The 27978-nt window shown below is 40.9% G+C and overlaps 2 protein-coding genes across 6 annotated transcripts in view; both read left to right on the top strand.

The window, feature by feature from the left end:
• The window catches only part of SCEL (sciellin), a 108138-nt gene extending 90966 nt beyond the window's left edge, over positions 1–17172 (top strand). For 2 of the 4 annotated variants that reach the window (XM_059731815.1, XM_059732093.1), the window contains 6 exons: positions 2709–2795; positions 5283–5354; positions 8490–8564; positions 10164–10272; positions 14370–14472; positions 16534–17172. In XM_059731815.1, the coding sequence (XP_059587798.1) occupies positions 2709–2795; positions 5283–5354; positions 8490–8564; positions 10164–10272; positions 14370–14472; positions 16534–16550 (463 nt within the window). In that variant the 3' untranslated portion in view covers positions 16551–17172. The remainder of the gene's footprint in view (positions 1–2708; positions 2796–5282; positions 5355–8489; positions 8565–10163; positions 10273–14369; positions 14473–16533) is intronic. The other 2 variants (XM_059732427.1, XM_059732770.1) reach the window with 2 other exon arrangements.
• Positions 17173–17245: 73 nt separating this feature from the next.
• SLAIN1 (SLAIN motif family member 1) overlaps positions 17246–27978 on the top strand; it is a 107911-nt gene continuing 97178 nt past the window's right edge. Inside the window, exons 1-2 of one of the 2 annotated variants that reach the window (XM_059729541.1) lie at positions 17246–21644; positions 26966–27013. The gene's annotated coding sequence lies outside the window, so the exon portion shown is untranslated. Of the gene's footprint in view, positions 21645–25361; positions 27014–27978 lie in introns of those variants that run through there. The other variant, XM_059729815.1, reaches the window with a different exon arrangement.

Below are 27978 nucleotides of genomic sequence, written 5' to 3'. Positions count from 1 at the left end.
AAAGTCCAAAGGCCCTCCAATCCCATTTGGTGTGTTCAGTAATTAAAGTAGATTTGTTTTGTGCATGCCCTACTACACTGTCAGGAACAGGGATCCTGGTTTTCTCTGATTAAAAAAAATCCCCAATTTTTGGTTAAGAAAAAGTAACCCCAAATCCACATTTTTCCCATGATTAAAATGAAATACCACTATCTATATCTATATCTAATATGCATATATTAGAGGTGTTTCATTTAATTCATGGAAGCATATCTTCTTCATATCCATTAGCACTCTGCCTTCTCTCCCTCACTGACAGATCCACATGGGCTTTTCCTTTTCAATACCCTTGCCAGTCAATTATCTAGAACATTTTTATTTGAATGGGTAGAAGTCATCATACTGATGCCAGGAAGGACTAGATGGTAGGCTTCCTCAGGAGCTTCTTTTAGAATAAGGCAGCATTCAGAGTATCTCAAAACAAGATAAGAAAATGCCTCTCTGGAGATAACAAGGGAGAGTGGCTGGTAACTGCCACCAGGATCCTTCCCTAGAGGCCTCCTTAGGTAAATGATATCACTGGTGGGTGGATGTGGAATGTGGTTGAGCATGCTAGGGAGGAGACTTGGAGAGTAGGAGGTACGTTAGTTCTAGACTGAAAATAGACCCAGCAGCCTGACCTCGATACCTGGAAAGATTGTGGAACAGGTCCTCAAAAAATCTATTGTGAAGCATCTAGAGGAGATCAAGGTGATCAGGAACAGCCAGCATAGATTTGGCAGGTGCAAATCCTGCCTGACCAACCTGATTTCCTTCTATAATAAGGTGACAGGCTATGTGAATGGGGGGAGATCAGTGGATGACTTTAGCAAGACTTTTGACACCATTTCCTCACAACATTCTCATTAATTAAAAAAATATGGATTAGATAAAAGTACTGTAAGGTGGATATATAACTGGTTGGATCATTGTGTTCAATGAGTAATCATCAATGGCTCAATGTCTAGGTTTAAGGAAGTATTAAGTGGGTTCCTCAGGGCTCTGTCCTGTATCAGGTATCGTTTAACTTCTTCATTAATGATTGAGTGCATTTTTAGCAAATATGTGGACGACACCAAGTTGGGTGGAGTTGCAGACACAATGAAGGACAGGGTGAGGATCCAGAATAACCTGGATAGACTGGAGAAATGATCCTCAATCAATCAGATGAGATTCAACAAGGACAAGTGCAAAGTCTTGAATTTGAGACAGTATAATTGCATGCATAAATACAGCCTAGAGAATGACTGGCTAGGCTGCAATACTGCAGAGAAGGACCCAAGGGTTACAGTAGACCATAAGCTGAATATAAGCCAACAGTGTGCTGTTGTTGCAAAAAAGGCCAGCAGTGTACTTCGTTGTGTTAATAGGAGTGTCACTTGCAAATCAATGGAAGTGATTCTTCCACTCTATTCAGCACTGGTGAGGCCTCACTTGGAATTTTGCATCAAGTTTTTGACCCTACACTTCAAGACAGATATGGACAGATTGGAGAGAGCATCAAAAATGAATAGGGGCCTGGGAAACAAAACTTTCATAGATTCGTAGCTTCATAGATTGTGAGGCTGCAAGGGACCTTGGAAGATCATCGAGTCCAGCCCCCCTGCATCAAGCAGGAAAGACAACTGGGGTCAGGTGACCCCAGCAAGGTAACCGTCCAGTCTTCTCTTGAGGATTTCCAGGGTAGGTGATTGCACCACCTCTGGAGGGAGCTTATTTCACAGTCTGAACACCCTCGCTATGAAGAAGCTTTTCCTAATGTTGAGCCTGAAACAGTCTTCTAGGAGTTTGTGACCTTTACTCCTGGTTTTCCCCAAGGGTGCCTTGGTGAACAGTTGTTCACTGAGCCCTTAATGTACGCCCCTGAGGTAGCGTTAAGCTGCTACCACATCCCCTCTCAGCCTTCTCTTTTTCAGGCTGAAGAGTCCCAGGTCCCTCAGCCTTTCCTTATATGGCTTGCCATGCAAGTCTCTGATCACTTATGAGGAAAGACTGAAAGAAATAGAGTTACTTAGCCTGAAAAAGAGAAGACTGAGGGTAGATTTGATAACAGCCTTCAAATACTTAAAGGAAGATTATAGAGGGGAAGGAGATAGGCTTTTCTTTGTAGCCATAAAAGACTAAGAGCAATGGCCTCAAGATGTAGCACAGGAAATTTAACTTGGAATGTAAGAGGAACTGTCTGATGGTGAGGGTGGTCAAGCATTGGAACATGATAGAGAAATTATGGAATTTCCATCCTTGGAAATTTTCAAGAGCAAATTGGATAGACACTTGGCTGGGTTAGTCTAGTCAGGGATGATCCTGCTTTGAGCAAAGGGCTGGACTAGATGACTCACGAGGTCCCTTTCAGCCTTACTTTCTTATGATCTTAAGGCACTAATTGCCAGCCTTATGATCAGTTTCATTAAAAACATCAAAGACTCATTGGTGGTAGACACTGAACAACTGACTCACAAAGTAGAGGTGTTTCTTTGAGATCACTGAGTCAGTGACATGAAAAAAGTGCTGCTGTTATTGCCAAGACTTTACTTGCTGTAGGGATACAGAAGGCTCAAAACCATAGGGTTGTCAGTCTGCCACAGAAGATTTAAATTCATGCCATTCTTTAATAAAATAATGCCCCCGTTCTCAAAGCCCCATCAATCTACAAAGTGTTTTTTGACACTAATCTCATTGTTGCCTTTTAGGACAACTGAGCAAGTCTCTGTTTTTGCTATGGTTCCAACTAACCAATCTGGCACCAACTACCTTGATGACACAAAAAAAGGATCCAGGTAACATAGCCAGTATGTTTAAAATGAAATTAGTGGCTTAAATGCTCTCTTGCACCAAGCTCAGGCAAATAGACTTTATGCTAAAAAATTCTGCGAAGTTTGTAATTCTCTCACCATCCTCTGAAATGGCAGGGTAGTCAATGTATAAACTTGCCTTTGCATTCTGGTGCATCCACATTTCTTTTTGTGCTCCCATGGAGGCCCAAAGATAAACAGCTCCAAGGTACACAGTGGAAAGGGGTACCTTGTATCACCTCTTATCTGACACAGTGGAACTGTAAACGGTTCTTCTTGCCTTTCCGGCCACATGCAGAGTGAAGCATTTAGATTCTTCTAAAGCCTTTCTCTTACAGAGCTAGTGCATCTTCTTTTATCTAGAATCTGTAACTACAGCTACTTGTTTTGTAAATCTGATGAAAAGTATTAGAGACTGGACAAGTGGGGAATGCAGCAAAACTCCATTAATTGAAGGTTAGAAAGAAATCAGGTCAAGCAAAGAAATAACATGGTCTTCTGCACCCAGTCATAAAAGGATGCTCAACTGATTTGACAGCAAATATGCAGTGTAGCATTCTGCCTGAGAGAGAGAACATTCTGGATGAGGAAAATGAAAATCCTAGTGCTGTGATATTTCCATTAAAATGGCAATAACAAATCTTATCCTCATGGTTATTGAGCAATGTCTCCTCTAGAGCAAACAGCACATTTGTGTATGGCTCTGCCACCAACACAGAATTAGTCTGGCCTTTGAGACCATCTTGTGTATGAGGTTTAGTTGCATTCTCCCAGGAGGAGTATAGGATGTATTTGTGTACAGTTTCCACTCCATCCTTTTCTTATTATATATATGTAGGGATTACCTTTGAGTAGTGCAGCAGATAAAAATACCACAGGCCGGCTATGGGCCTGTCTACACACACAGACTTTCTATGCCATGCAGCAGTGCCTTTGAATATGCTATGCTGTTCTGTACAGGCTATATCCTAAACCATAAGCCGAGTATCTTTGTTCATGTGCTGCTGCAGGCAGAGGGATAACTGGATACTTGAGCACCCTGGGTGCAAGTGGCTGAGCTGCTGGTTGTGTGGCATTGGTTGGACCAGCAGCACAGCTACTGCTATTTTTGCACTGCTCCCAGGGTCAGCACTGGGGTTGTCCCCCCTTTGTTACACTACTGGCTGAGGGTAGACTAACTAGCTCTGTTGAATGGCAGTGCTTCAGTGCTGAGTTGCAATGTGTGTTTGAGGTGCAGTGGTGCAGTTGTATCCCTCTTTGATTCCTGATCTACCCAAAGTTTAAAACCATTGTTTGACAGTGGCAGCAGCATTTCTATTCAGACAGCAGTGAGGGAGTTGCTTTGTTTTGTGGCTCATTACAATCTATCTGGTTCCTTCTAAACTCTTAATTCCACAGGTTTTAACAATCCTCACTTCTTTTTTAATGGTGTTGATGTTCCACTAATTACGCTATCCTTTCCTCTGCCATTCTGTTGTCTGTTAGCTGCTCCTCTTAATGTAGCTCCTATTTCGCAGCCCTGTAGACTATTTTAATCTTTAGCTGTAAACATTAACTCAGTTGTGGAAACATTAACGCGTGTGAACATCAAAGGTGTGGAAACAATGTTCAGTGAAGCATTGGATGCACTTTCAAGATGCTCAAGAAAGCTAGATTTTATTTTATGAATCGGAAAGGGATATAAATTTAATTCTAATGACTACAGGACTAAAGAAACTTCTTTTGATTATTTTTCCTCAGTCTGTTGTGTGTTTTTTATACAATTCCAATAATGTTACAGTATTTTTTTCCTCTTCAAATAAAAATGTAGCCCTAGGCAGGCAGATGTTTATACATGTTTGTATCTCATCTGTAATATGTGTTATATGTGATGCATCACACCATCTGCACCAGCCTTTTCAAAATCCTAGATCCACCCATGTCTAGCACTGTAAATCTGTAGTAAAGACAGGCTCAAAGAGTGTGCTATAGTACATAGTATTCCATGTACTTGACTATGTATGTACCTTTATTAGCAGTATGAATAGAAAACCAAAATTAATTCTTGAAAGATTCAAATGAAGTGAAGTGTCATCCTCACTATTTATTCTATTCACTTTTACAGAATAGGTTCTTCAGCAGAGTTCTAAGCTTTGTGGTATAGGTTCTACAGGACCAAGATGAAACATGGCAAGTTAAGGAGAGAGTGGTAGGGATTGCATGTGAAAAAAAATCAGTTGGAATATGGATTTTCCAGGAGAAAGTTGGATTGGGTTATATCCCAATGGCATTAGCACAGTTACAGGTAACCTTTGGATGTTTACATAGGTGTGCACTATGCTGGGACCCTGGATCCCATGGAGCTTTGTGTGGCTAGGACTGGTAATTGAGAATTAGGAAATATTTTTGCTATTTGTTTATGGCCTCGTAGCATTGTTCTGTATAGTACATATATTTTTTAAAGATGGTTATACAAGTTTGTGTGTATTTCAGCTGTAATACTTCAACTACTTATTCAAGTCCAAAGAACACAGTTGTGTACACAAGGACATATGAGAAGAATAGGTACTGGAAAGATACCTCAAGTATTTTTCTCTACAGTATTTGTGTAATAATTCTGAAAATATATGTTTAAGCATAACCAATGTCATATTCAGGCATAGTGCATCCCTTATTAAAAGTATGTTGTGTACTAGGTGAAAAATTTGCAACATAACTGCAATACTATAGGTGAGGTAGGTGGAGAGCAGATCAGAGAGGAACATCTGAAACAGCAGAGAAAAGTTCAGAGAGCCTGGGTATAACTCAAACAGGAAATTCTCACTACATGAATTTTAAACCAGTCATTCTGATCTGTCATCTGTGATCAAAGTAGGGCCATAGCAATTTAAATTCATACCTAATTTTTGCTGTTTTGATGCATGAAAGGTCATAGATTTCCCAACAGAAGAAACCCTCCAGGGGCACTTCCCCTGTACTCAGCACACCCTGAAAAATAGATGGCACTGTATAGGGAAGTGCTATGGTCAGTGTTTGTCATATGGAGTTCATTGTGGAAGCTTCTTGGGGAAGCCTCTACTAGCTGAGCTCCTCTAGTGCTCCCAGTGCAACCTACTGGTGCTCTGCCACAGGGGAACTCCTAGGAGAGTCACTGGGCAGAATTCTCCTTTGCTGCTAAGATGTGTGAGTAAGACACATGACTTTTTAGGTGTTTAAGTTGCAGAACAACCTTCTACTACATCTTCCAGCATGGCTCAAAGCACACTAAAGACATCAACATTTCTTTCACAGCTACATTTTTGCCCTACATAAGTAAATTTGTCCTACTGCACATGCTCAGAAGTGAGTCAACATTCCCTCAGAGGCATCTAACTCCATTCATACGTACTCTGTTGCAATTCAGCTTCACCATGGATTCACATAAATGCTGCAACCCCCCCCCCGGATTTTGTAGATGACCAAAATCCCACAACTAGCAACTGTTTCACACTGAATGGCAAACAGGGTTGTGGGGAGGGAGGGGGAGAAGAAGGGAACAGGGGCAAGCTAACACTTTACTCAGTGGCTAAAGCACCTGCCACAGACATGGAAAACCTGAGGTACTAGGTCTATTTCCCCTGAGGAGATTTGAACCCTAATCTTCCATATTATATGGTAGCATGCTAATTACCAGGCCAAACTAAGAGCATATGCCTATTGAATTTAGGTCACCAGACAGCCAAGAGATGGGAAGGGAGCAAACAAGAGAAAGCATGACTCTGTGGCTCAGGTAGCTGGACAGGCAGGGGCCGTAAACTCATGTCTCGTTTCCAGTCCCTGCTCTAGGGGATTTATTTTTGTTTCTTTTAATACCAAGTGGAACCCCCAGCATGCCCTGTAGCCCCAGTGGAGTGAGCATGCTAATGATTAGTGATGCTAATGATTAGTGATGCATTTGTTCTCAAATCACCCTGTGCACTGCAGGCCAGCATCCTTTCTCCCTTGCACTGACACAACTCAGCTGGGCCAGATCCTGCCCCTGTCACTAAAGTGTAATCCAGACTAGTACCAAGATTTACCATGGCATGGTTCCCTTTTCTTCCGATCCTATGACTTTTTCTCTCTTGGTTGCCTAGGGGACCAGCTTCCCTTGGTAGAAGGAACACTCAGCCAAGTCAGACTCTGAGAAGTCAAACCCTTGAGGCTAAGGAGAGCTGTTAGAACCCAGGTCTCCTATGTCCTGGGTGTATGTCCTCACAACAGGCTATTTGAGGAAGCTCTTTATATTATTTTGGGGGGAGAGACAGTTATATATAGAGGTAACTATCTGCTCAGAAACCCTGCTAAGATGGATTTGCTTTATGCAGTCAGGGGGAGGTGGAATTTCAACTAGAGAGATGAATCTTACCCAAGTCGTGTGCTTTTGTAGAATGCTGTAGAATGCATCTCTGGGGCCATATGACCTGTGTACTAGCTCCTCACTGAAAGTACAGGAGAACTATGGGCCAGATCCTATTATACTTGTTAGGTGCCTAAGTAAGATTCTATTCCACCCCTGGCTGAGTCCCTAAAAAAATATTAATAGAAAAGTTGGGTGGTTCCTCCTCCTCTCTCCTTTTTGAGACTTACTGTTCAGGCTAAGGTATTGGTGCTTTACAAAAGTAGGTATTTTAATGTCTTTCAGGGACTTGAACAAGATGAAATATGATAAGTGCCTAATATGTGGAATAGGATCTGATGCCTAGTGTGCAAAATAGAATTTAGCCCATTTTGTCAGTGTAGAGACAATTGAAAAATCTGTCATAGCTAGGTACTGAAACAGGATCTTCCTAATTAAGTGAATTAATATCACAACTAGTCATCCTTCTGCCCTTATTTCTGTTGAAATAAGGTATCTAGCACCAATAAACTCTTGAGTTATTCATACCTAAATTACAAACCAGCAGTAGAAACCATAGAACAATTATCTTTTATTAATATGAATGTAATACTGGTGAATTAAAGTAAATATGTCACTTTGTGAAAGCTCAAAACCCATGGCTTTGGTAGCTTGACTTCCATACCTACCTTGCAAATGACAGTCCTATGCCAAATGGTATTATTCTTAACAGTAAAGCACCTGGAGTAGGCTGTGTTAAAAACTGAGCATTTACCTTGCATGATAGTTAAATTTACAACAGCATATCCAATTTGCAGTATAATGAAAATTACAGTGAGTATAAATACTAATTGTGCAGTAAATAGCCTATATTTTAATGGTGTTCAGTATACTTCTTGGCATACATTACAATTTTTTAGCAAAAACCAGTTGACTAGTATTAAAAAGACAACTCTCCCAGGACTAGCTTCTTACCAACTCCTGCTATATAACTTTCTGATTGGGATGTAATCATAGGCAGCCACAATACCATATTTCAGATTTTGTTGAATGGCCTATGATTTCAGTTTGAAATATTTAGAAATTGTAAAATAGCAGAGCACAGTATAAGGCATGGTACTTTATTTTTCACCTTATACTAGATAGAGAATTTGTCCTAATTACCTGTTAAAATAAGAAAAAAAAGAACCCCCTCCCCCCAAATCACCTCTTATTTTTGCAGGTTGAACACTGGTTCACTGTATGTTACAACTGATTTATTGTGTATAATCAATACTGCAGTACATCCTTGAGAAGTACAAAATATTGCTCAGTAAAATTGGTTTGTGTTCACTGCATTACAGCAAATCCACAAATGATGCACAGGAAGAAAATGTCACAGGAAAGTCTATCAAAACTGTTTACTCCACATCTGATCGGTAGGTATACAGGAATACTGCTATATACTACTGAAGAACACGACCGTTTTACAGTAGCACTCAAAACAAACAGAGGAGCACAGTGGGATCCATGCTAGCCTGATTGTACAGCTTCCTCCTCCCAGACCTGCCTTTCAGTGCCATTACATCATTACAGTAGTTTTGCTGGCTTTAACGCTTGTTGCATTTCATTAGATTTTCATTCACTTAAAGTCTTCACTGAAACAATGGCTGGTGTTTTAAGTGATGGTGATGTCTCAGAGGTTCTGTTGGTATCTACTTTTGACAGCCCTTTGTCTGTCCAATTTCATTGTTATAATTGAAGCAGAGTCTGTAATAACTAAGCATTCGGTACAGAGGTGGTTAAACAGGCTGATATGATATTTACAGTTAAAAAATTATTTTTCACAGTACGTAAGATTTTTCAAAGTATAAAGGGGATAACTTCTCAAATCATCAATCTTACCGCTAAAAAGAAAAGCTGTCAGGAAAAAGAATTTTTCCCACCATTGTAAATTCAGATAATACATTTCTAGTACTTGGGAATAATCAGATTCAGAAAAATTTCAAATGAAAACAGGTGAATGTAAAAGTTTGTAATGGGTATCTATATTATCCATAACCTTTTGAATATGGGGATAAAAAGACTTGTGAAGCAATGGATAGAAGATGGATATAGGAGCATATCAATGTGTGGGAATGAGGAAAACTAGTTTGGTTTACACATCAGGAAGAGCAGTAACAGGAGAGGGTTACTGGATAAGACAATCTAGGGAGCAATATTGCAAAAAATGCAGAGATTTTAATTTTTCATTATGGGTGCCAGGCAAGTTTGTCTAAACATTGATGCATGTTAATTTAGCAGCAATGAGAGTACATTTTTATTTTAATCAGTGACAGCAAAATACTTCTTTCAGCCACTTTGCCAAACATAAATGAGAACTCAGTGCATGACTGATCAAACATCTGCAGGTTTGAATCTAAGCAACAATTAATTTTGTGTGACATTTCTTCATCGTGACCTTTCACTCCACCTCTATTTAAGGCAAAATTCTGTTTTACCTAGTGGATGACCAAAGTGCAGCTTGGGACTAATTCTGTGATACCTGACTAGTGTGATTCTTTTCTGCATAAGTGTCTCTGTTACAGGAATAAGAAGATATCTGTGAGTCTCAGAATGCAATTCTGTTCCTATAATCCTGGTCACTTTTGCAAAAAGCGGGTAATAGAGTCACTCTAATCAGATAACTCTAAGTTAGTTTCAAGCTGCACTTCTGTTGTCCAGTAGGTGAAATAGGATAGTGCTCTTAGTGTGCACACTCCCAAAGGTCTTAATACTTTCTGATTATTTCTTAGAATCACCCAGCCCAATAAGCAAGGACATTATTCTTGCTATCTGAGAAATGTATCAATCAATTTGTCCATTCCTACATTACAATGATTGATTAGAATAGAGGGCATGTGCATGTGACAGTATTTCATTCATGACTGATATATTGTATGCTAATATCTTACCAGTACTAAGTTAATCAATCCTCTCCTTGAGATTTTAGTGGTAGCTGCTTTTCTGACAGCTGATGTTATATTATATATGCACAGGACTATAATTGAAAAAGATATGTGTACATACTGTCGGAAGCCCCTGGGCATAGGTGCCAAAATGATCTTGGATGCCTTGCAGATTTGCTGCCACTCAACTTGTTTCAAGGTAAGAAGGGGTTTCACTTGCCACAATAAAATATAGATGAAAATGTAACACATATATCATGAATTATATTGCATCCATCACAACAAAATGTGTAGGCCCTCAGACCTTTTTCCTTTGGCAGCAGAATGAACCCTGCACCATGGAAAAGGAAGATTTTCCTAGGCAGCCTGCACCTCAGGTGTTCTCCGCTCTCAGTCCCAGGGGCGGTGAAGACTCCCACAGAGGTTCCCTCCTCAGATTCTTTTTTTTTTTTTTGTTAATCCTACAGGGGGACACTTCAGTTATATTAACTTACAGTGTTATTTCCTACAAACTTAGGGAGGATATTAGTCATATTGATGCCCTTGAAATAATAGGTTGTGTAGAAGTTGCATCTCTAGGAGGTGTTAGTAAGGCCTGTAGGCTTTGCTGGAGTATGGATTAATGTAAATACTGAAACACTAATGCAATTTTACAAGGCTAAGTATCAGAATGTAAGTAAATGCTACTGGTTTGGCTTTAACAGTTAGCCAAAATTTGAGGTGTTGAAGACTGTTACCACTAGGAAGAGATATTAGATCATGGAGTCATGTATTTTTTGGTGTAATCTTCTTTGTCTACATTTTTGGAAATAGCCTTGTTTCCTTTAACACTTCAGGAATCAAACAACAAGGAACATCTTTTTTCCCTACTCCTACATCCTTTCCAGCAAGCATTTAGTCCCAAACTTCCTTTCTTAGAGTTTTGTCTCATGGTCACAGCGGTTCTATATCTGTGTCCAATGCTTCCCTGATGCCCTCTCTGCTCTTTTTATGGTGTTTTTTCCCCACATGCACAACTCAAACAAACAACACCCAGAAAATCCTTAAGTTCACATAAGGCACAGACAGAAGTCACAATTTAGGTTGATCTGACCGCTGAAAGCTCTCTACAGCCGTGACCAAACAGAGGTGCATGGCTGCAAAGCATTTTAAAAAGTCCTGATTCTGTGAAAATCTGAACTCTCATTATATGAGGGTCCACAAAAGATAACTATGATCACTCAAAAGTCTATGAATACCCACATTTACAATTTTAAGGGGTGTGCACCTCTATTCAAAATTTCCAAAGTGTTCTGCACCTCCATTCAGAATTTTTTAGGGGTCCACAAATTTAAAAAAGCATTTTTCTTTCTACAAAATACTAGACAATTCTTATTTATATGATATTTTTTAGCTCTAGAAATAATAGAGTACAGATTTTTTGCTGTTGAATTATACTAGAGTTTGTAGTGACATAGAAGTGGGTAGACATTGTTTGGAATGGTGTGAAGAGCCTTTATAACTACCACTTGGTTTCATAGCCTGTAGAGGAGGCATTGTCCATCCATGAATGGAGGAAAAGGGTATGCCCAGGATGCTCCTGAACTGGAAAAAAAAAATTGTCAAAGGATCTACTGGATTAAGTTGAATAATACTGGGTGTGTCTACACATGCAGTTACAGTGCCTGAATAAATTGCAGAGCTTATTGCTCCAGAATTAATTACTCCTGGATGCACTGTTTAAACGTAGAATTAACTGCAGAGCAATAAGCTTGGTTTATTCAGGCACAGCATCTGGGGCCAGGGTGGAGCAGCCTTGGCTGGTAGGGGGCCCCAGGGGTCAGCCAGCCTACCAGCCTGGGCCTGCTCCCACCCCCAGCTCAACGTGCTGCAGAGGGGTGACTGGGGCATATGGGAGCTTCAGTGTGGGGCTAGCCAGCAGGCAGCTCTCGCATTGAAGCACCCTCATGCCCCAGCCAGCCAGGTAGCTGTGTGGGCCGGGTGTGAACCCACGGCCCTTGTCGCACTGCACGCAGGCTGTGGCCAGCAGCCCGGGCACGCCGGGTCGGAGAGGGCGGGCGCTGAGCTAGAATTAGGCACAAACGCTTAATGGTTGATTTTAAGATTGTTTACTTACACCGAGATGGTCGTGGTGCAGGTGGAAAACTTGCTTGAGTTGCGGTTACAAACAGAAAAACACAAACAGTCACGTGGAGTTTGCTAGGCTCCACGCAAACAGAACTCCGGATGTCCAGGACAAGCGCGCCTCAAAACTCGTAGATACATCTTATAAAAGGTTACCGCACGAAGACGGGAAGAGGTGGGCGGTGGATCAGGCTGCCAAAACTCCTCTGAATATCACACAGGGTTTTTGTTACCCTGCCGTGTACCCAGAGTCCCCACGAGATGGATGTGGAGTCCTCTTCGGCTTGGGCAGAAACCGCTCAAGCCTCTTATACGGCTAGCAGGCCAATCGCTAGCCACCACGTGGGAATAATTTAGCACTAGCCAATAGCGGGGAACAAATTTGCATTCGAAGAGCGGGAACTCTTTGCACCGTGCATTTCTGTGTTGCAAAGAAAATGCACCCTGCAAAGACAGCTGCAAAGTGGCGGGAACTCTCTCCCTTGCACACGGGTTCTCTGTGCAGCGAAACTCCACCATGCAATGAAGCTGTAATCCCACGGGGATAATTCTAGTGCCGAAGCACACACAAAATCAGACCTTTGGGTCATGACAGTAGCCTCTACACGTGAGCTGCTGTGGAGTTCTTTACTCCATAGCAGGATAGTACTTGTATTTACAATTAATTGACTCCAGCCTAATAGGGGTGCACATGTAGATACCAAGTATACAGTTCCAACTTCTTACTGCCTTAAAGTAGATATGAGAAATAAGGAAGTTAGAAGGGTATCTATTAGATTTGTCTGTTCTTAAACCCTTGGGGCTGACACACTAAATTCTTTCTTCACTGAGTTTTGGAGGGGGTGGTCTGAACCTGGAGGCCTGAGGAATTTAATGTGGACCTCAATTCACCTGCATATCTTCATCTGCTTTCTTCTAGAAGAAGTTATCCTGATGGGCAGCCATATGGAAGTTGGGTATGGCTGATAGCCACCCAGAATCTTGCTGCTAGATAACATTTTGAAAATAGTTTTAATTGCAAAAGAAGGGGGTGAGGGAGAAACAGTACATAACTTGGCCATTAGGCTTTGGACTTGGGAGACTTGCATTCAAGTCTTGTATCACTCTTGACTTCACTTGTGACTTTTGGGCAAGTCATGTAGAAGACTCCCATTTCCCTTTATGTGCCCAAATGGAAGTTACCCAGTCACATCACGAGTATTTTTAGCACTTACATGCAGTCTGTGAACTTACTCTGTGTTCATTGAGAGTGTGTAAGTGTCCAAACAGCTACCGCACATGCTCAGTAGGCTGCACTTAGGTCAGGAAGGTATATGGATCCATATGTGTATGCTGTGTGAGCATATGTCACAAAATTATACCCAGCTCCCATACCTGAATCCCATACTGAGTGGCTAGGTTACTTGTTCAGGTAGCTGGAAACCCAGATTTTAGCACTTCTTCCTCCCATCCTTCCTGCAGAAAGTTTGAACCTATAGCACTTTGATGTCCCAGCACTGTGCTGTAATTATCAGAGTGTAGGTTAACATTATATGGCCTCTTTTCTTGAAGCAGGGCACCTGGGCAGGCAAGAGGGAGAGGAGAACAAGGTAAAGGTTATGTGGCTCAGTGAGGTGGCTGCTACATTAGCAGTGAAGGGTTGTTGCTTGTAGCCTGAACCCTGGTTCTCAGTGAAGCAGAAACTTCCCTGCTGCTCTCTACCTAGTAAATATTAAATTCAAGGCACAGTGGCTTAACTTCAAGAAGAAAGCTGGAAAATGCCAAACCAGTGTTTAGACTTGCATGCTGGGAAGCAGGAGGGGTGTAGTTACAACTACCTTCTCAGTTCATGGGACCTAAAAACTGTGCTTCCCACTTTACTGGGTGAGTACCCTAACTGCCATGCAATTAGGTGAGAAGGTGGGAGCGTCTCACTCTTCTTAGTCATGGGATTTTGCATGGCAATAATTTGGGGATATATTCACCCAGTTATGTGCACATGGAGCTGTGTACCAGTCCTGCCAATATATAGCCTACTGCTAATGCTCAGTTCCCTTGGGGATGCTTGTATGTATCTACAGTGCTCATCTGCTCATATGTTGGAAGGCATCATGGTAGGGATGAAATTATTAGGGGATTTTATTATAGAGGTTGCTTCTTTCATGAGATTTTGGTTTTAATTTTGTGTTTAAGTGTGAAGTGTGTAAAAGACCTCTGGAAGATCTGAAAGCAGGAGACAGCATATGGATTTACAGAAAAGCTGTGCATTGTGTACCTTGCTATGCTAAAGCTAAAGGTGAGTCTCAAGAAGACCAAATCCAAAATGTAGTTAAAAATTGCACTGCTGTTACCATTTCTGTGACTACTTCTGGTTATAACTATGGACCTGAAGCTACTCTGGTTCTGAAGGAAGAATTTGATCTGATTGGGTGATCAGATGTTTCACATATGGATTTCAGCACCAGACTCCAAGGAGTTTTGAGAGACAGTGTATGTTGAGTTTGAATGCGCTGTATAATGTTAAAAGCACAGCTCAAGACTATGAGTCTCTCTGGCTTTGCTTCATGTGAGGTAATTTACATGGCTACAACATCAGTGTAAACATCATCAAATTATTGGCCAGTAGAAAGTAGAAATATAAAATTGTTCATTCAGTTTCTTCTGGAGGAAACACGCCTCATATAGGAGAAAGACCTTTTGGATTGACACCTGGATGATCTCCCCTGTGAGAGTTTCTTTTGCAAGAATGAACACCTGTACACTTCTGCTTAACTCCTTTTGTGATCTGGAGGCATGGTAGCAGCTTCCCCTGTGCCATCCCTAGGCAGGAGACTCTAGACTGGGAGGCAGGAAGGGCAAGCAATTCCCCAAAGCTTGACTCCTTCCATGCAGGAGCTGAGATGCTGCTGTTCTCTGAGCCTTCCTGAGACTGGGAACAACCCAGTCTGGAGAGGACATGAGGGGACATTGCCCTCCTACTCCCTACCTATTCAACAGACTTACCCCAGTACTGCATTCCCCTCCTAGTGTGGTGTGGGGCTGCAAACTGGTTCTCCCCAGGCAGCTGTGGAAAAGCTGTGTGTTCCAGGGCACACTTCAATCTGGAGAGCAAGCAAGGAGGATTGCCCCACTGTTTCACACCCTCCTGGGTGCAGTAGAATGAAGGGGAGAGACTCCCCACTTGTTCCCTAGACTGAGGGCATAGGGAGACTTTTGCTGCTGCTCCACACACTGCATGTCCCCACAGGAATGGAAGGAGTGAAGCAACCATTACTCCCCACACCTTCCCCAAACTGGATCACCCTCAATTAAGGAAGATGCAGGGAAATAGGGGGAAGGGGGCAGCTTCAGGCTGAATGCCTGTAATGCTTCCTGTAACAGGGTTATCTCTCTCCTTAGGGGAGCCAACCCTGCTAAGGATCTGCAGCTGTGGGGTATTCTGGTAATGCCCCACATTAGCAGAAATGTCCCACGTGGGAGCTTAGAAGTCCAGAGGAGAAAGCAGAAAGGAGGCAAGCTGTGAAGGAACAGCTTGCAAGGAGGAAGAGCTAAACTGTTGTGCTAGGGAAAAGCAAGAGCAGAAAGTGGCTCTTCTCTGAATGTCTGGAGAAGATGGATCATTTTGTTCTACTTGTGTTACTAAAGACTGAAGTTGTTTGGTGGTACTAAAAGCAAAGTTGTTTGGCATGAAGTAGGTAGCAGGATAAAAGGACTTCCTTATGTTCCTTCTTCTCCCTGGAAAAATTTCTAGCAGTGGAAGTTTTTCAGAAACTTCCACCACTAGAAATGAATACCTGTCTGTAACCATATGATGGATAAGTTTTACACCCATGTGCCACACACTTTGGACAAGTTAAATGATTAACCAACAATGCAAGCTAGTGAAGAATCAAGCTCCTACTTTTTAATTTGTTGGTTAAAATTACTTAAATTAATCAGAGTAGATGGTAAAGACCTATTAGAACATAGCTGATGTTTTTTTTCCAAGAAGTTATCATTGAATGATACATCTTATTGAAATAAGTTTATATTCATGAAGATTACTTTATTGAAATATACAGTGTTAATGGAAATCATTGCAAAAAGTTGATGGGGATGTCACAGTTAAAATGAATAAAATATTCTGACAATTTTGAACATTTAGAATAAAATATCAAGAGTTTGACTGTCAAGTGCTGTAACCCATTATACCACCATTTGAAATAATATTGCTATGCCAACTCCTGGCAACAGGGGACATGGCCCCAGTGTCTTTGGAAAAACAAAATCAATTACCCTAATTGTTTGCGTAAATCTGTAAAGTTTTGATTATGTGCTTCTTTCTGTGCTTCTAATGTACCCTTTCTTTATCTTGCAGAAAAATGGATATATTAATTTCGACATACAGAAATCACAAAAAAGAAGAGTCATTAGTATTTTAAGTGCATTTCTTATTACTTAAAAGAAGTACATGTATGTTTAATTTTTATTGTTAGGATTGAAATATTCTAAAATAAGTAATATCCTACTAAATTGTCATTACAGAGACATATTCCATGAGAATTAAGATGACTTTACATGCACATTCTAGAAAGCAAGCCAATGTATTCTTGATTCTGTCCATCATGAGTAAAATAGCTCTTTCTCCATGTGATTTAGCTGCTTATATAATTTAAATGCCTTTTACAGGTGGATATAAATCTACTCATAAGTTTTGAAGGACCTGTTTTCTGCATGTTGAAAATATGCATTCTAAAATACAAAGAGCAGTTTTTTGATTACACTTCGCTCTTAAATCTTGTAACTTTGGTATGGCGTTTTTGTAAAAACCTAGAGTGTTATAGTTGTCCAGTACAATCATAAAATATATACTATGCATGACATAAGAACATTCTGTTTAGTCTTTCTTACTTCAGTAAGCTGGTTGTCTAAACACCTTGAGACTGCCAGATATAAACAGTATAAAAAGCATTTTTGTTAGCGTATAAATAGATTAAAATAAAGAAATAAAACAGTTTGTCACTTGTTATAATGCATCCATTTGTAAGAGGCGGTAAGTTTCTGCACTGTAAACAGTAATTTAGTGATTTATTGATTGCAACAATAGGTGATGACTCCTAGCATTTTTGCTTTAGGATTGACCTTTTACATCATTAATACCTTTTTCTTCATTTAAACTTGATGTTTTCTCTTATATCTCTGCAGAAAAGTGTTGATCTGGTATGATTATGAAAGAGTACCCTTCTTTTAAAAGAGAAGGGAAGTACACATAGTAATCAACTAATTGCTAAAACAAGCAAACCTCCCCTAAAAACACCCCCTCCCCACTAAACCAAAACAACAACAAAAAACATGGTGAAAATAGTGTTGAGGAAAACAAGGGAGAAAAATTCCTAGGTAGCTCTTAATTCTTTTTTGCTGCTACTTAAAAGAACTCAATGAAACAGTAACCCAAACCTTGCAGTTGAAGTTGATGAGCTAGATCTTCCAGAGTGGTCAAACAGCATGAAGCACAAGTCACTGTATGCAGGGATACTGTAAAGTTCACTTTTGCAGTCATGGGATTAAGCTGCTACCCTGTGCAGCCCACTTGCCCTGAAAAGTGTTACAGTACTCTGAAGGCTTGTGTAATTAAATCAGTGTTGCACTAGTTACAAAGGATAACCAGTTTCGAAGTGTTCTGGGTATGCCCCCTTCCTCCATCTGCACTACCTGTATGCCCACAGGCTACATTCACACAAGCAAGGACATTTGTTTCCCCAGGGACAAGTAGCAGAGGCACACCTTGTGCTACTGCTGCTTGTCCCCAGGGAACACTTGTGCCATGTGCCCTCTGGTGCATGGCAGGTCACCCCAGGTGGAGTAGGGGAGCCTGGGCCAGCAACAGTGCTGGCCCTAGCAGCTTTACTTGAGGTTCTGGGAGCCTTGGGAAGCTGCACCCATGGCACTCCTGCAGCTGGCAGCCTGGCCCACAGTCAGAATGTGTTGTTCCAGCTGGCTAGGCTCTGGTTTCAGGTAGTGCACACTGTTACCACGTATACCTCCCTGCTTTTTTTTGCTGTGGGGTTTTTTTTGGCCCTGGGATTTCCTGGGGTCAAAAAACCCCCTGGTACTGCAAGGTAGCAGAGCGGGACATGTCTGCTTGTGTGATGTGTGGTGCCACAGATAGGTCTGCGGCACCATGTACCACACATTCACATTCATCTGGATGTGGCTGTAGTGGTGGATAAGAAGTGTAAAAGTAGTCCAGATGTTCCTCGTTGGAACCTCACCAGAATAAGAGGGTGATTTTTTTTCTTTAGGTTTCTTGTGCTGTCCTACCTTTGTGGGTTTCTCTAAGATCTCAAGACTGGATTGAGAGCAAAGGGAACTCACATATGTCCTCTGCGGAGGGGCGGGGGAGGCAGGCAAATGCCTACACTGGCGAGGCCCGAAGGTGTGGGTGTTTCTGCATGGCTCCCACTGGGCTGGACACTGCCAAGGGCAGCCAAGCCAGACCATCCCTGATTGGCTGTCAGGCATACCCCCACAATCCCCTGCTGTCACCACAAATCCTCCCCTATGCCCAACCCTAGGTTTCCAGAGCTGGTCAGGATGGTGGCCAAGGTTAGTGAGAGCCACAAAGCATCTTGGGATGCCAGGGGACTGCACACTAGCTTAAGTCAGGAGAGGATCTGGAACAGAAGACTGGTCTAATCCAAACTGATTAACTCTAATACTACATCCATCCAGGTCTATCTTAAACCAGGTTCTGCCATTTTGAAACTGTTCTATGTGCACTGAACTTCTGTTCTGTTACAAATTTAGACTGGTTTCTGATCACTTATACTGGTTTATGTGTAATTTCTGTCCCTAGCCAGAGGGACAGATTTAGTCCTGGAGGAAGCCTATATTAGGGCCAACTGAAATCACCTAGTTTTGGTTACAAAAATAAGGTATGAATGAAGAGCTTGCATGAGCCATGACATTGGGATACAGGCTTTTGCAAAGTTTGGGGCTGTTCAGCTTGGCTGACTGTAGAGGTTTCAATTAATGTAGATCCTTGCTTTCCTTCAGGCTTATCTCTAATCTAAACGGTCAGTGGCAGAGATGCAGCAATGCAAAAACAATCAATAATAATTCTGGGCTCATCAATTCATCCTTGCTGAGCAGCGTTGGTAATTGTACCATATGTTTTATTGTTGTTTTTATTATATGTTACATGTGTACTGAAAAGAAGTAACAGTTTTGTGGGCATTTCAAATTTCCCAGATAAAAGGACTGGACAGCAGTAATCATTTAAAAAAAAATCCTATTAACATCTCAATAGCCATGTAGCAAAACTTGATATTTGTCTTATCCTTTTTGCATATCATTTGCAAACGATATGCAAAAAGGATATGCAAAAAGGAGTGTTTTATTTCTCTTTTGACTAGAGCTTTATGGAAAAATCCAAAGGATCTGTTTGCTGGCAGCTGTTTTAATGAATGCATTATCTTCAATAATGCATTAAATGAGACTGAAAAGCTGCATTGAAAGATGCCATAGTAAATTATATGGGTTTTTTTGTGATTCATCAAGCCTCTTTTCTCTCAACATGTAATAGCTACTTCTTTATTTTACAAAGCAAAGGCATAGCTCCAAGGAGGAGGAATCAAGCAAATTTGGTGAAATAATGCATAGAGAATGGAAACAGTGAGTGTGTGTCTATATGTGTGTGTGTGTGTGTGTGTCTATGTGTATGTATGTATATATATATAATGAAAAAGACATTAATACATTGAAATACATAGATTGCTTGAGCATTACGCATTTATTCAATAACAAGGGGTCATAGGAAAGGCTCAGGCAAATTAATATATTCAGTTGTATCCTATATAAGTCATTATACCATGCTTATCACCACAGTATCTAAGCATCCCCCAAGGAGTTGATTATGCATTAAGCAAGGGAACTGCAATGTGTTGTTTACTTGCTCACGTTTGTCTTTAAGATTTAGACAAAATACAGGTACCATGAAATCAGACTAGGTAGGTTGCTACTAGCTCAGTCAGCATTAAAGGTGCACTGGCCTGCACTTGAGAAATTAATTAACTGTATCTTTCTAGGCTAGAAGACGTGGGTTCTTTGTGGGCAGCATCCCTACATAGGGTATTCTGCCATATGCAGTTCCTCTACACTCATTCCATTTACTTAAACTGTATACATACCTGGATCTAGTTTTCTAATCCTTGCTTCTCCATCTTTGGCCTTCTTGACATTTCTAAAGTAGTCCTGCCACTTTGAGAAAACCACCCACACTCTTGAGCATTTTCCTTTTCTGATGACTTTGTTCCCTACAATGTCAACCTTCTGCTTTTTCTACCTTCTCTAGTTGCTCTAGCATATATAGCTTCTTCTCATTTTTTGTAAGGGAAAATAGCAATAAATCCTGCCATTCTGGGTTTTAATTTGCATTATAGGCTTTTATTTACAATGGAATACAATCAGTGCAATTTTGTTGTCATTAGTGAAGTGACTTCTCGGTGAGTGAGTGGAGAATAGAGATAATTTTCTGTTGCCCTGCTCCTTTTAAACCTGAGTATAAAATGTGCTCAGTCAGAACAGTAGCGTTTTACATCTATTTTGCATTGATATAAATAACTGCACAAAGCACAGAACAATAAAACATTATTCCTGTATTTCACTACATGAAATACCACTTATACACCATCATTCAGCACAGACCATAGGCTGCACTCGGCTAAGCATGTCCTATGCCTGCTCAGTTTATTGCTGGTTTTTTATTGACATTCTTAGGGGGTCTAAATTTTCCCCCAGACTGTATAAGGGCCCTAGGCCTTTACGCCTCTGGACACAGGATTCAGGTTCCCCTCCATGAGTCAGACAGTTAAGTCCCTTTCTTGGTTCTTACCTAAGATTAATATAATTAACTTTTGTTGCCATTTTTTTTTGTGTTGCAATGAAAGCACCTTGCCCACTTTAGGTCAATATAAAACCGAGCTGCCAAGATATGCAGAATCACTGTACTTCTGTCACTCTGATCAGATCATCCTTTTATTTAAATTCTTCCAGTTTCTCCTCACCCTTTCCCCAGACCCCTTTTTTACCACATTAGCCTCAGGTTTCTCATCCTCACCTTCAAGAAACTTTACAATTGTGTCTTGTTCCACTTATTTCTTTCCTCATCGACCCTTCTTCCTTTCCTCTGCCAATAATGCCAGCCCAGCTAGCTTAATCAGTAGCTTCTCTCCATGCTTTCCCTTTTGCTAACTCTTGTGCATAAAAAGACCTCTCTAATCTGATCCATAGGAAGCCCATGTTCCCCTCCAAATTTTCCTCAAGAATCACTTCTGTTGTGATGTAGAAGAAAAAATCAGTCCTCTTGAGTGCTCAGATCAAGCGCAATCTTATGTTTGCCTGGCAGGGGAAATACCAAGATCACCACGGTGGCTTCCTAGTCGTACCCAGGGAAGACGGCTCTGCTGGCATGGGATAGTACCTGCATAGGTAATGCATAGTTAACCTTGGCTTTATGCCCACTTTATGGAAATGGGAGACTCCTCCTGGCTTGCTTCTGGGGCCTCATGGCTAAGGGCAAGCAAAACTCAGGGGCTTCTGAACCCTGAGCCTCAGAGTTTGGCCCTGCAATTAGGATGTCTGCCAAAGGTTTTGGAAACATCTGAAACCCCAGGTCGGGGTGGAGGATGTTTGCCAGTAGTAAGGCCATTTATGGTTCTGGGCTGACTCTTGGATTTGGAATTTGTTTTGGCTAATTTGACTTGGAATATGGAAAATTTTAATTAAAAAGAAAAAAGAAGAAAAAATCAGTCAATCATGGTTTCCATAACCCTGGGGTTTAGTTAACACTTTAGGTATTAATAATACATTAAATGGTTTTAAATGTAGGTGTATAATATACTTATATAAATGATCATTAACACTTAAAATAATACTGATAGTGCTTAACAGTAAAAATATATATTTATATATGTAGAAAGTATATATCTCTGTGCAGGACAACTATATTTCTCAAGTAGCAAAGTGAGACACATTGCTCCTCCCATCCATTGCCTCCGCTACTGTCTTGCATGCTCAACTGCTTCTGAGCTCTAGTCTCATCTAAGGGTGTTGGTGACAGATGTGGAGTGCTGTGGGATGCTGGAGGTCTGACCACCTCTGGTTGCGCTTCTCAAGGAGAGCACTGCTTTCACCTTGTTTCTAGAAACTGAGGTTTCTAAAACAGGACAAAAGCATTAATTTGACCAAAAAAATGGGATGACTGGGACAGGTGTTTTAAAATGGGACTGTTCTGATGACAATGGGATGTTTGGTTACTCTATCTCCTCATAACATTAACTTCTCACTTATCCTCCTAGTCTATGAGCTCTTTAGGCTAAAGCCTTCACCTTTGTATATGTTAGTGCAGTGTCTAGCACAAAGAAGCTCTGATTCCAGCTTTGTCTACAGTGCTGTTCTGGTCCTGGCACCAAAGACCAGGAGACTCTCTCACCTGTATCTTTTTTCTCTGTGTCCAAAGGCAAGCTCCAAGCTTAGCTGTATGCTGTTGGAGCTGTTCCAGGTCTCTCCCCAGGGGCTGCTCTCGGACACACCGGGCACATCTAGATGAGACATTTACTGTGGAGTTGCCTGATTAGCTCCTCAGTAAAGTCTCAGCATCTACATGTACGGCCTTATTAGATAACAGTAAACTAATAAACACTGCCATAGGTTAGTACTTGTAAACACAAGTACTATCCTGCAGTGGCGCTGTTTACTGCACTGCAGTGCATGTGTAGATAGTGATGGGCTGGCTGGGGCACAACAGTACTTCAGTGAGGGGCTACATGCTGGCTACCTCCACACTGGAGCACCCTCATGCCCCAACCAGCCCCTCTGCAACATGTTGAGCTGGGATGGAGTAGCTCGGGTCTGGCTGGTAGGCTGACTCCCACCCGCCTCTCCCAGACCTCTGTCAACTGGGGCTGCTCTGACCCAGCTCAATGTGCTGTCGTCCTAGGTGTGTGTGCAAATGTAGTGCCCTGGAGCAATAAGCTTCAGCTTGAACTGCACTGAAGTTTCTTCAGCCATGTTAATTGCACATGTAGATGCAACCACTGAAGAAGAGCAAGAGCTCAAGAGTGGATGCAGAAGGGTGAGCCTGGAGCAAAACTCACTGTTGTACATCTGGTTTTGGAGTGTGCCTTTGGACATGGGTAAATAGGAGTGAAATGAACAGGTCATGCTTGGGCCCGCCAGTACTGGGACCTTCTTTTGCAGCAGTGTCAGCCTATACCTCATTGCTGCTTGTATGGATCATGACAAAGGAAGAAATTCTTCAGCTGTTATGACTATGTTAGTAATACATTAAGGACTAAAATGTCATGCTGATAAGTTCAGAGCTACTTGTTTCTGTCCTGAGCATGAGACCATGAAAAAGATGCTATAAAGTGAAACAGGGTTAGGATGTACAGTTAGCCAGGTCCTCCATGCTTATGAATAATCATTGACAGATAGACTGTCCATGCATGGCAAGGGCATGAAAACAGATCGTTACTACACAGCAGCTGATTTACTGCAACTCATTTCCCCCCTTTGGCTTATTATAACTTGTGTGTTGTTGCCTTCAAGACCAACACCAGTATAATCATGCTAGCATAAATTGGAGACGTGTCTTAGCTTTACCAGTAAGTAGTTGTTTATTTTAAAGTTATCAGCCAGTTTGTGAATTTAAAACAATGACATTCAGTACTTAAAACCACCTGTCTGGAGTAAAAACAAAACCTAGAATCAGTTTCTGAGAAAAATGCAGTTTCTCCTAGAATTGAGACTGATATATCTTCTAATGCAAAATGAGATGGACTTTTTTTGATCTAGCATCAGCATTCATGAGAGTACTTGAATCAAAATGTTCACAAGAATCAGAAAAAGAAAGAGGAGGAGGAGAAAGTTTACAGCATTAAACAACAAAAATAAAGAACAAGCAGGAACTTAGATTTAGAAACTGGAACAAATGTATTAAGTGCAAGATCTTTCCATTCATTGAGTGTTGCAATAATATTCTGGCACTCAGGCCAATAGCAAAAATTTGTTTGATTATAGGAGGGCAGACTTGTTTAAAACTGGGATTCCCTGGAAATATTTGTTATATGTTCTGAGGCAGACAAGTTTCTTTGGGTAAATCTGATATCTTTATGTCAAATAGTTGAGTTGGTCTAATAAAAGATATCAGATTTACCCAAAGAACCTTGTCTATGTCCTTATGTTACACAAATTGCCAATTGCTCACATCATGAGCGAGACCTTATAAGGGAGGATAAGGCAAGATGCTGTGTTTCTTGATTAAATGCTAAATACACACGCACACACCACATTCATATCCCAATTTCTGTTCTGCGCTGGTATACATTACCAGTCTTATCAATACTCAGATCAACTTAGTGGCCAGCCAATTTAATCACAAGTACGGAGCCGTGCTCCTGCCGGTCCATCTTGTTGGACAAACCGATGCTCAAGGATGACATGCAGAATAAGACCCAAAATTGATATGTCTCACCCCATCTTTTATAGCCTTGTCAGTTCATCCAGTCCTCTGGGCTTTCACTCTGTTATCACTGTGTTCTTCCTTGAAGGTCAACTGATGTTGTTCTATCACTATTCTGGGGCGGATTCTTCTTGTTTTGGTCTTTTATCTGTCTGCATTCTTCAGCCAGTCGCCAGCTAATGTTTTCCTTTTTTTCACCGACACACTTTCACCCGTTCTCTCACACATACAGCATACAAAGGTCAAACACTTATGTCAAGCTACAGAGCAATACAAAATGGAGTTTAAGGCAATGCAAAACTCAAGAAAAGACATGAGATTAAACGCAATAGGCAAAAAGTCTATGTATAACACTCGGACCAACACAACTACAACCTATACTGCTGGTTATATGTTCTGATTTATTTGTTTCTGAGAAAAGATACCATCAGTAGAATTTTGTTTTCCATCTCTCTAATCGGCCCGAATATTAAAATCAAGAATTAAGAACAGGAGAGCAATATATTTAAAATTATTATAGGGTCATAGTAGCTGAGATTCTGAATTACAGGTAGCACAACTGGTCTAGTATTTAATTGGAGACCTGGTTGATTCTTTAAATGGAACAGTTTTGTCTTGTTTTAGTTTTGGGGTTTTTTTGCAGGGAGGTGGGGGTGGGGGGTGGGGCAGGAAATGTTGATTTGCCAAAAGCAAAACTTTTCAAAACCATGGGAACACACATATCAACAATGACGAAATGAGGGGAAGGGAGGAAAGAGAGACTACCTTACATACCTCAGGGGTGTGTCCAGATGAGCACACATGCATTTCCCTGGGGACAACTAGCAGTTCCACCTATTTGTGCCACTGCCAGTTTTCCCTGGGGAACATTGCTGCATGCATGCTCTTGCATGGGGCAAATTGCCCTGGGTGGGGTAGAGGAGTCGGGGACTAGCACCTGGGCTGCCCCAAGCAGTCTCACCTGGGGTTCTGGGGTGCCTCCCAGAGCTGCAACAGCATCTATCCAAGCATGTGGAGCCTGGCTGGCAGCTGGAGTATGGTTCTGGCTGGCCAGGCTCAAGTTTTGGGTGGCACATGCTGCTGCCATTTGTGCCGCCCTGTTTTTTTTGGCACAATTTTTAAAAATATTTTATTTACCAGTATCTAAATTTGGCTCCACGCTGTAAATATGCAATGTGGAGAACCAAATCACATATGTGGGGTGTGTTTTGTGGCACATCATAAGCTTTTGAGGCACTGGAAAGTGCACACGTGCACTCATGTGGATGCACCGCTGAATAGCAAACAGCCCTCTTGGTAGGGTATTCACCAAGGATGTGGAGCACTGGGGTTTAAGCTGCTAGTCTGAATCACATGGATGATGTGGTGGGTATGACTGCAGTTTCTTCTTTTGACTGTTTGGCTCTGACATGGCAGGGACTTTTTTTAAAAATGTTTTGGAGTTATTCAGTCAGAGTATACTGTGTTTTCACTATGCCCCTCAATTTTCTTCTCAAGGAATAATTTTTGTACTAGGACTGTGTGGCTAATGCAGTATTTAGATGATCCTCGATGCACCACAGAGCCGATGCCATTTAAAAATTTTTTTTCATCACAGCCTAAATCTAAATTGCTCAGTAACTACTTCATTATATATTTGATTCTATTAGACTAAAGTCACAGGAAAATTGCAAAGTATTAAACCTATTATTAATTTGGATGGTGTAAATGCTAACATAGTTTGTTCACAGTTTAATTATAAAGCTGTTTGTTTTATTAAGTCTGTTTCTTCAACCAAACACAGATAAATTAGGAGAGATAAAAAAAAGATAGAAGAGGAAAAAGAGGAAGGAAACAAGCAACTTTTACAATGACTTCTGTTTTGTGATATATTTACTTTGTGCTAAAGCATGGGAACCACTTTTGTATAAGCAGCAGCTAGGGTTTAGGGTTAAGTCAAACTGTAATCTGAATTAGTAGCAAAATGTCTGTTATAATCTCTCACTCATACAGGTATGTTGTGTTGGTCAATCCATTGTCATGATGCAGATCATGCATATTCTTAAGCCTTTAGAGTCTGACAGTTCTGCCTTTTGTTTGGTAGCCTTACATTCCAATTTAACAGCTCATTGAATTCTGTCTTTCCCATAACAGACATGCTGGGAGAAGTATGCACATTTTTTTTTCAGGTGTGATATAGGTTTTTTGAGCCAAATTTCTTTTTCTGGTTTCATACTTGCATTGAATGCCACGCTTCTGTAGAGGTGTCTCTGAGGGCATAATTTATCTTGTACAATCTTCATTATAGGTGGTGATGCATGAGAAGACGCAACCTGCCCTGATTTTTAGAGCTCAGGTAAAGTTTTCAGTTCTAACATTGAGAAGAAAAAGACATTTTATTTGCAAACTGGGCAAATTTGATATAGAATCATTGAGAGCATATGAATTAGAAGGTCCACCATACTATTTTCACAGGCATTTTTCAGAGTAGACTGGTTTTTAGAGTATAGCTGAATTTGGATCTTACCATCATCAGACTTCATTGTAACTTGTAACACTTCCACTTGGATAATCAATACTGCATTACTACAGTGCATTCTATACCGGGCCAACAAAGAAACAAATCTAGATGGTGGCTATCACAAAATACAGTAATGCTTATTGGCTTGGGCGGATGAGATATAGACACTGCACTATTTTGTCTCTGCCCTGGGTATTGTTAACATATCTATTAATTTAAAGATTTTTTATTATACTATTGAAGACCAAAGTAGTTTAACTCTACCTGTTTTGATGAACAATTAATTATTACTTCTCTGGGCTAAGAATCTCAAGCTTCAGGGACATGTTGTGATATTGTAAAAAATTAAATAGATGGTATCAATAAAATAGGAAGAAAAGCCTTCTATTTGCTGGGTAACTAGCTGATAATTTTTTTCTTTTGACCAGCCCTGTTAGCAAGTTTTGAAATCATGAAGGAAATTCTTGATTCCTGTTGAATTATTAGCTATGGCAACTCTGGAAAAAATGTCATGTTAGAAATGTGTTCATTAAAATGTTTACCAATGTTAAATATATTCTTCTTGCAGAAAAGGACATATGTAGAGCAGTATCTCCAAGGCTGTGTCTAAACAATACTTCTTCCAGCTCTAATAGCAGCCATATGGTGAAATTACTAGCCTAGTCCCTTTGACTTGGTTATTGAATTTGACTTGAGGTATTCTCAGGAGGCTACATATGGAGTAGTATTTGTTGTCTGGCTCTTGGAGAAATGCTCATTTTTCCACTTCATTTTTTGCTACCCTGGTTTCTCCTTGCACC

The sequence above is a fragment of the Alligator mississippiensis genome, chromosome 1 (genome assembly GCF_030867095.1).
Source record: "Alligator mississippiensis isolate rAllMis1 chromosome 1, rAllMis1, whole genome shotgun sequence".
Lineage (NCBI taxonomy): Eukaryota > Metazoa > Chordata > Crocodylia > Alligatoridae > Alligator > Alligator mississippiensis.
Note: the sequence above shows the minus strand (reverse complement) of the source record. Positions and strands in the feature narration are given on the sequence as shown.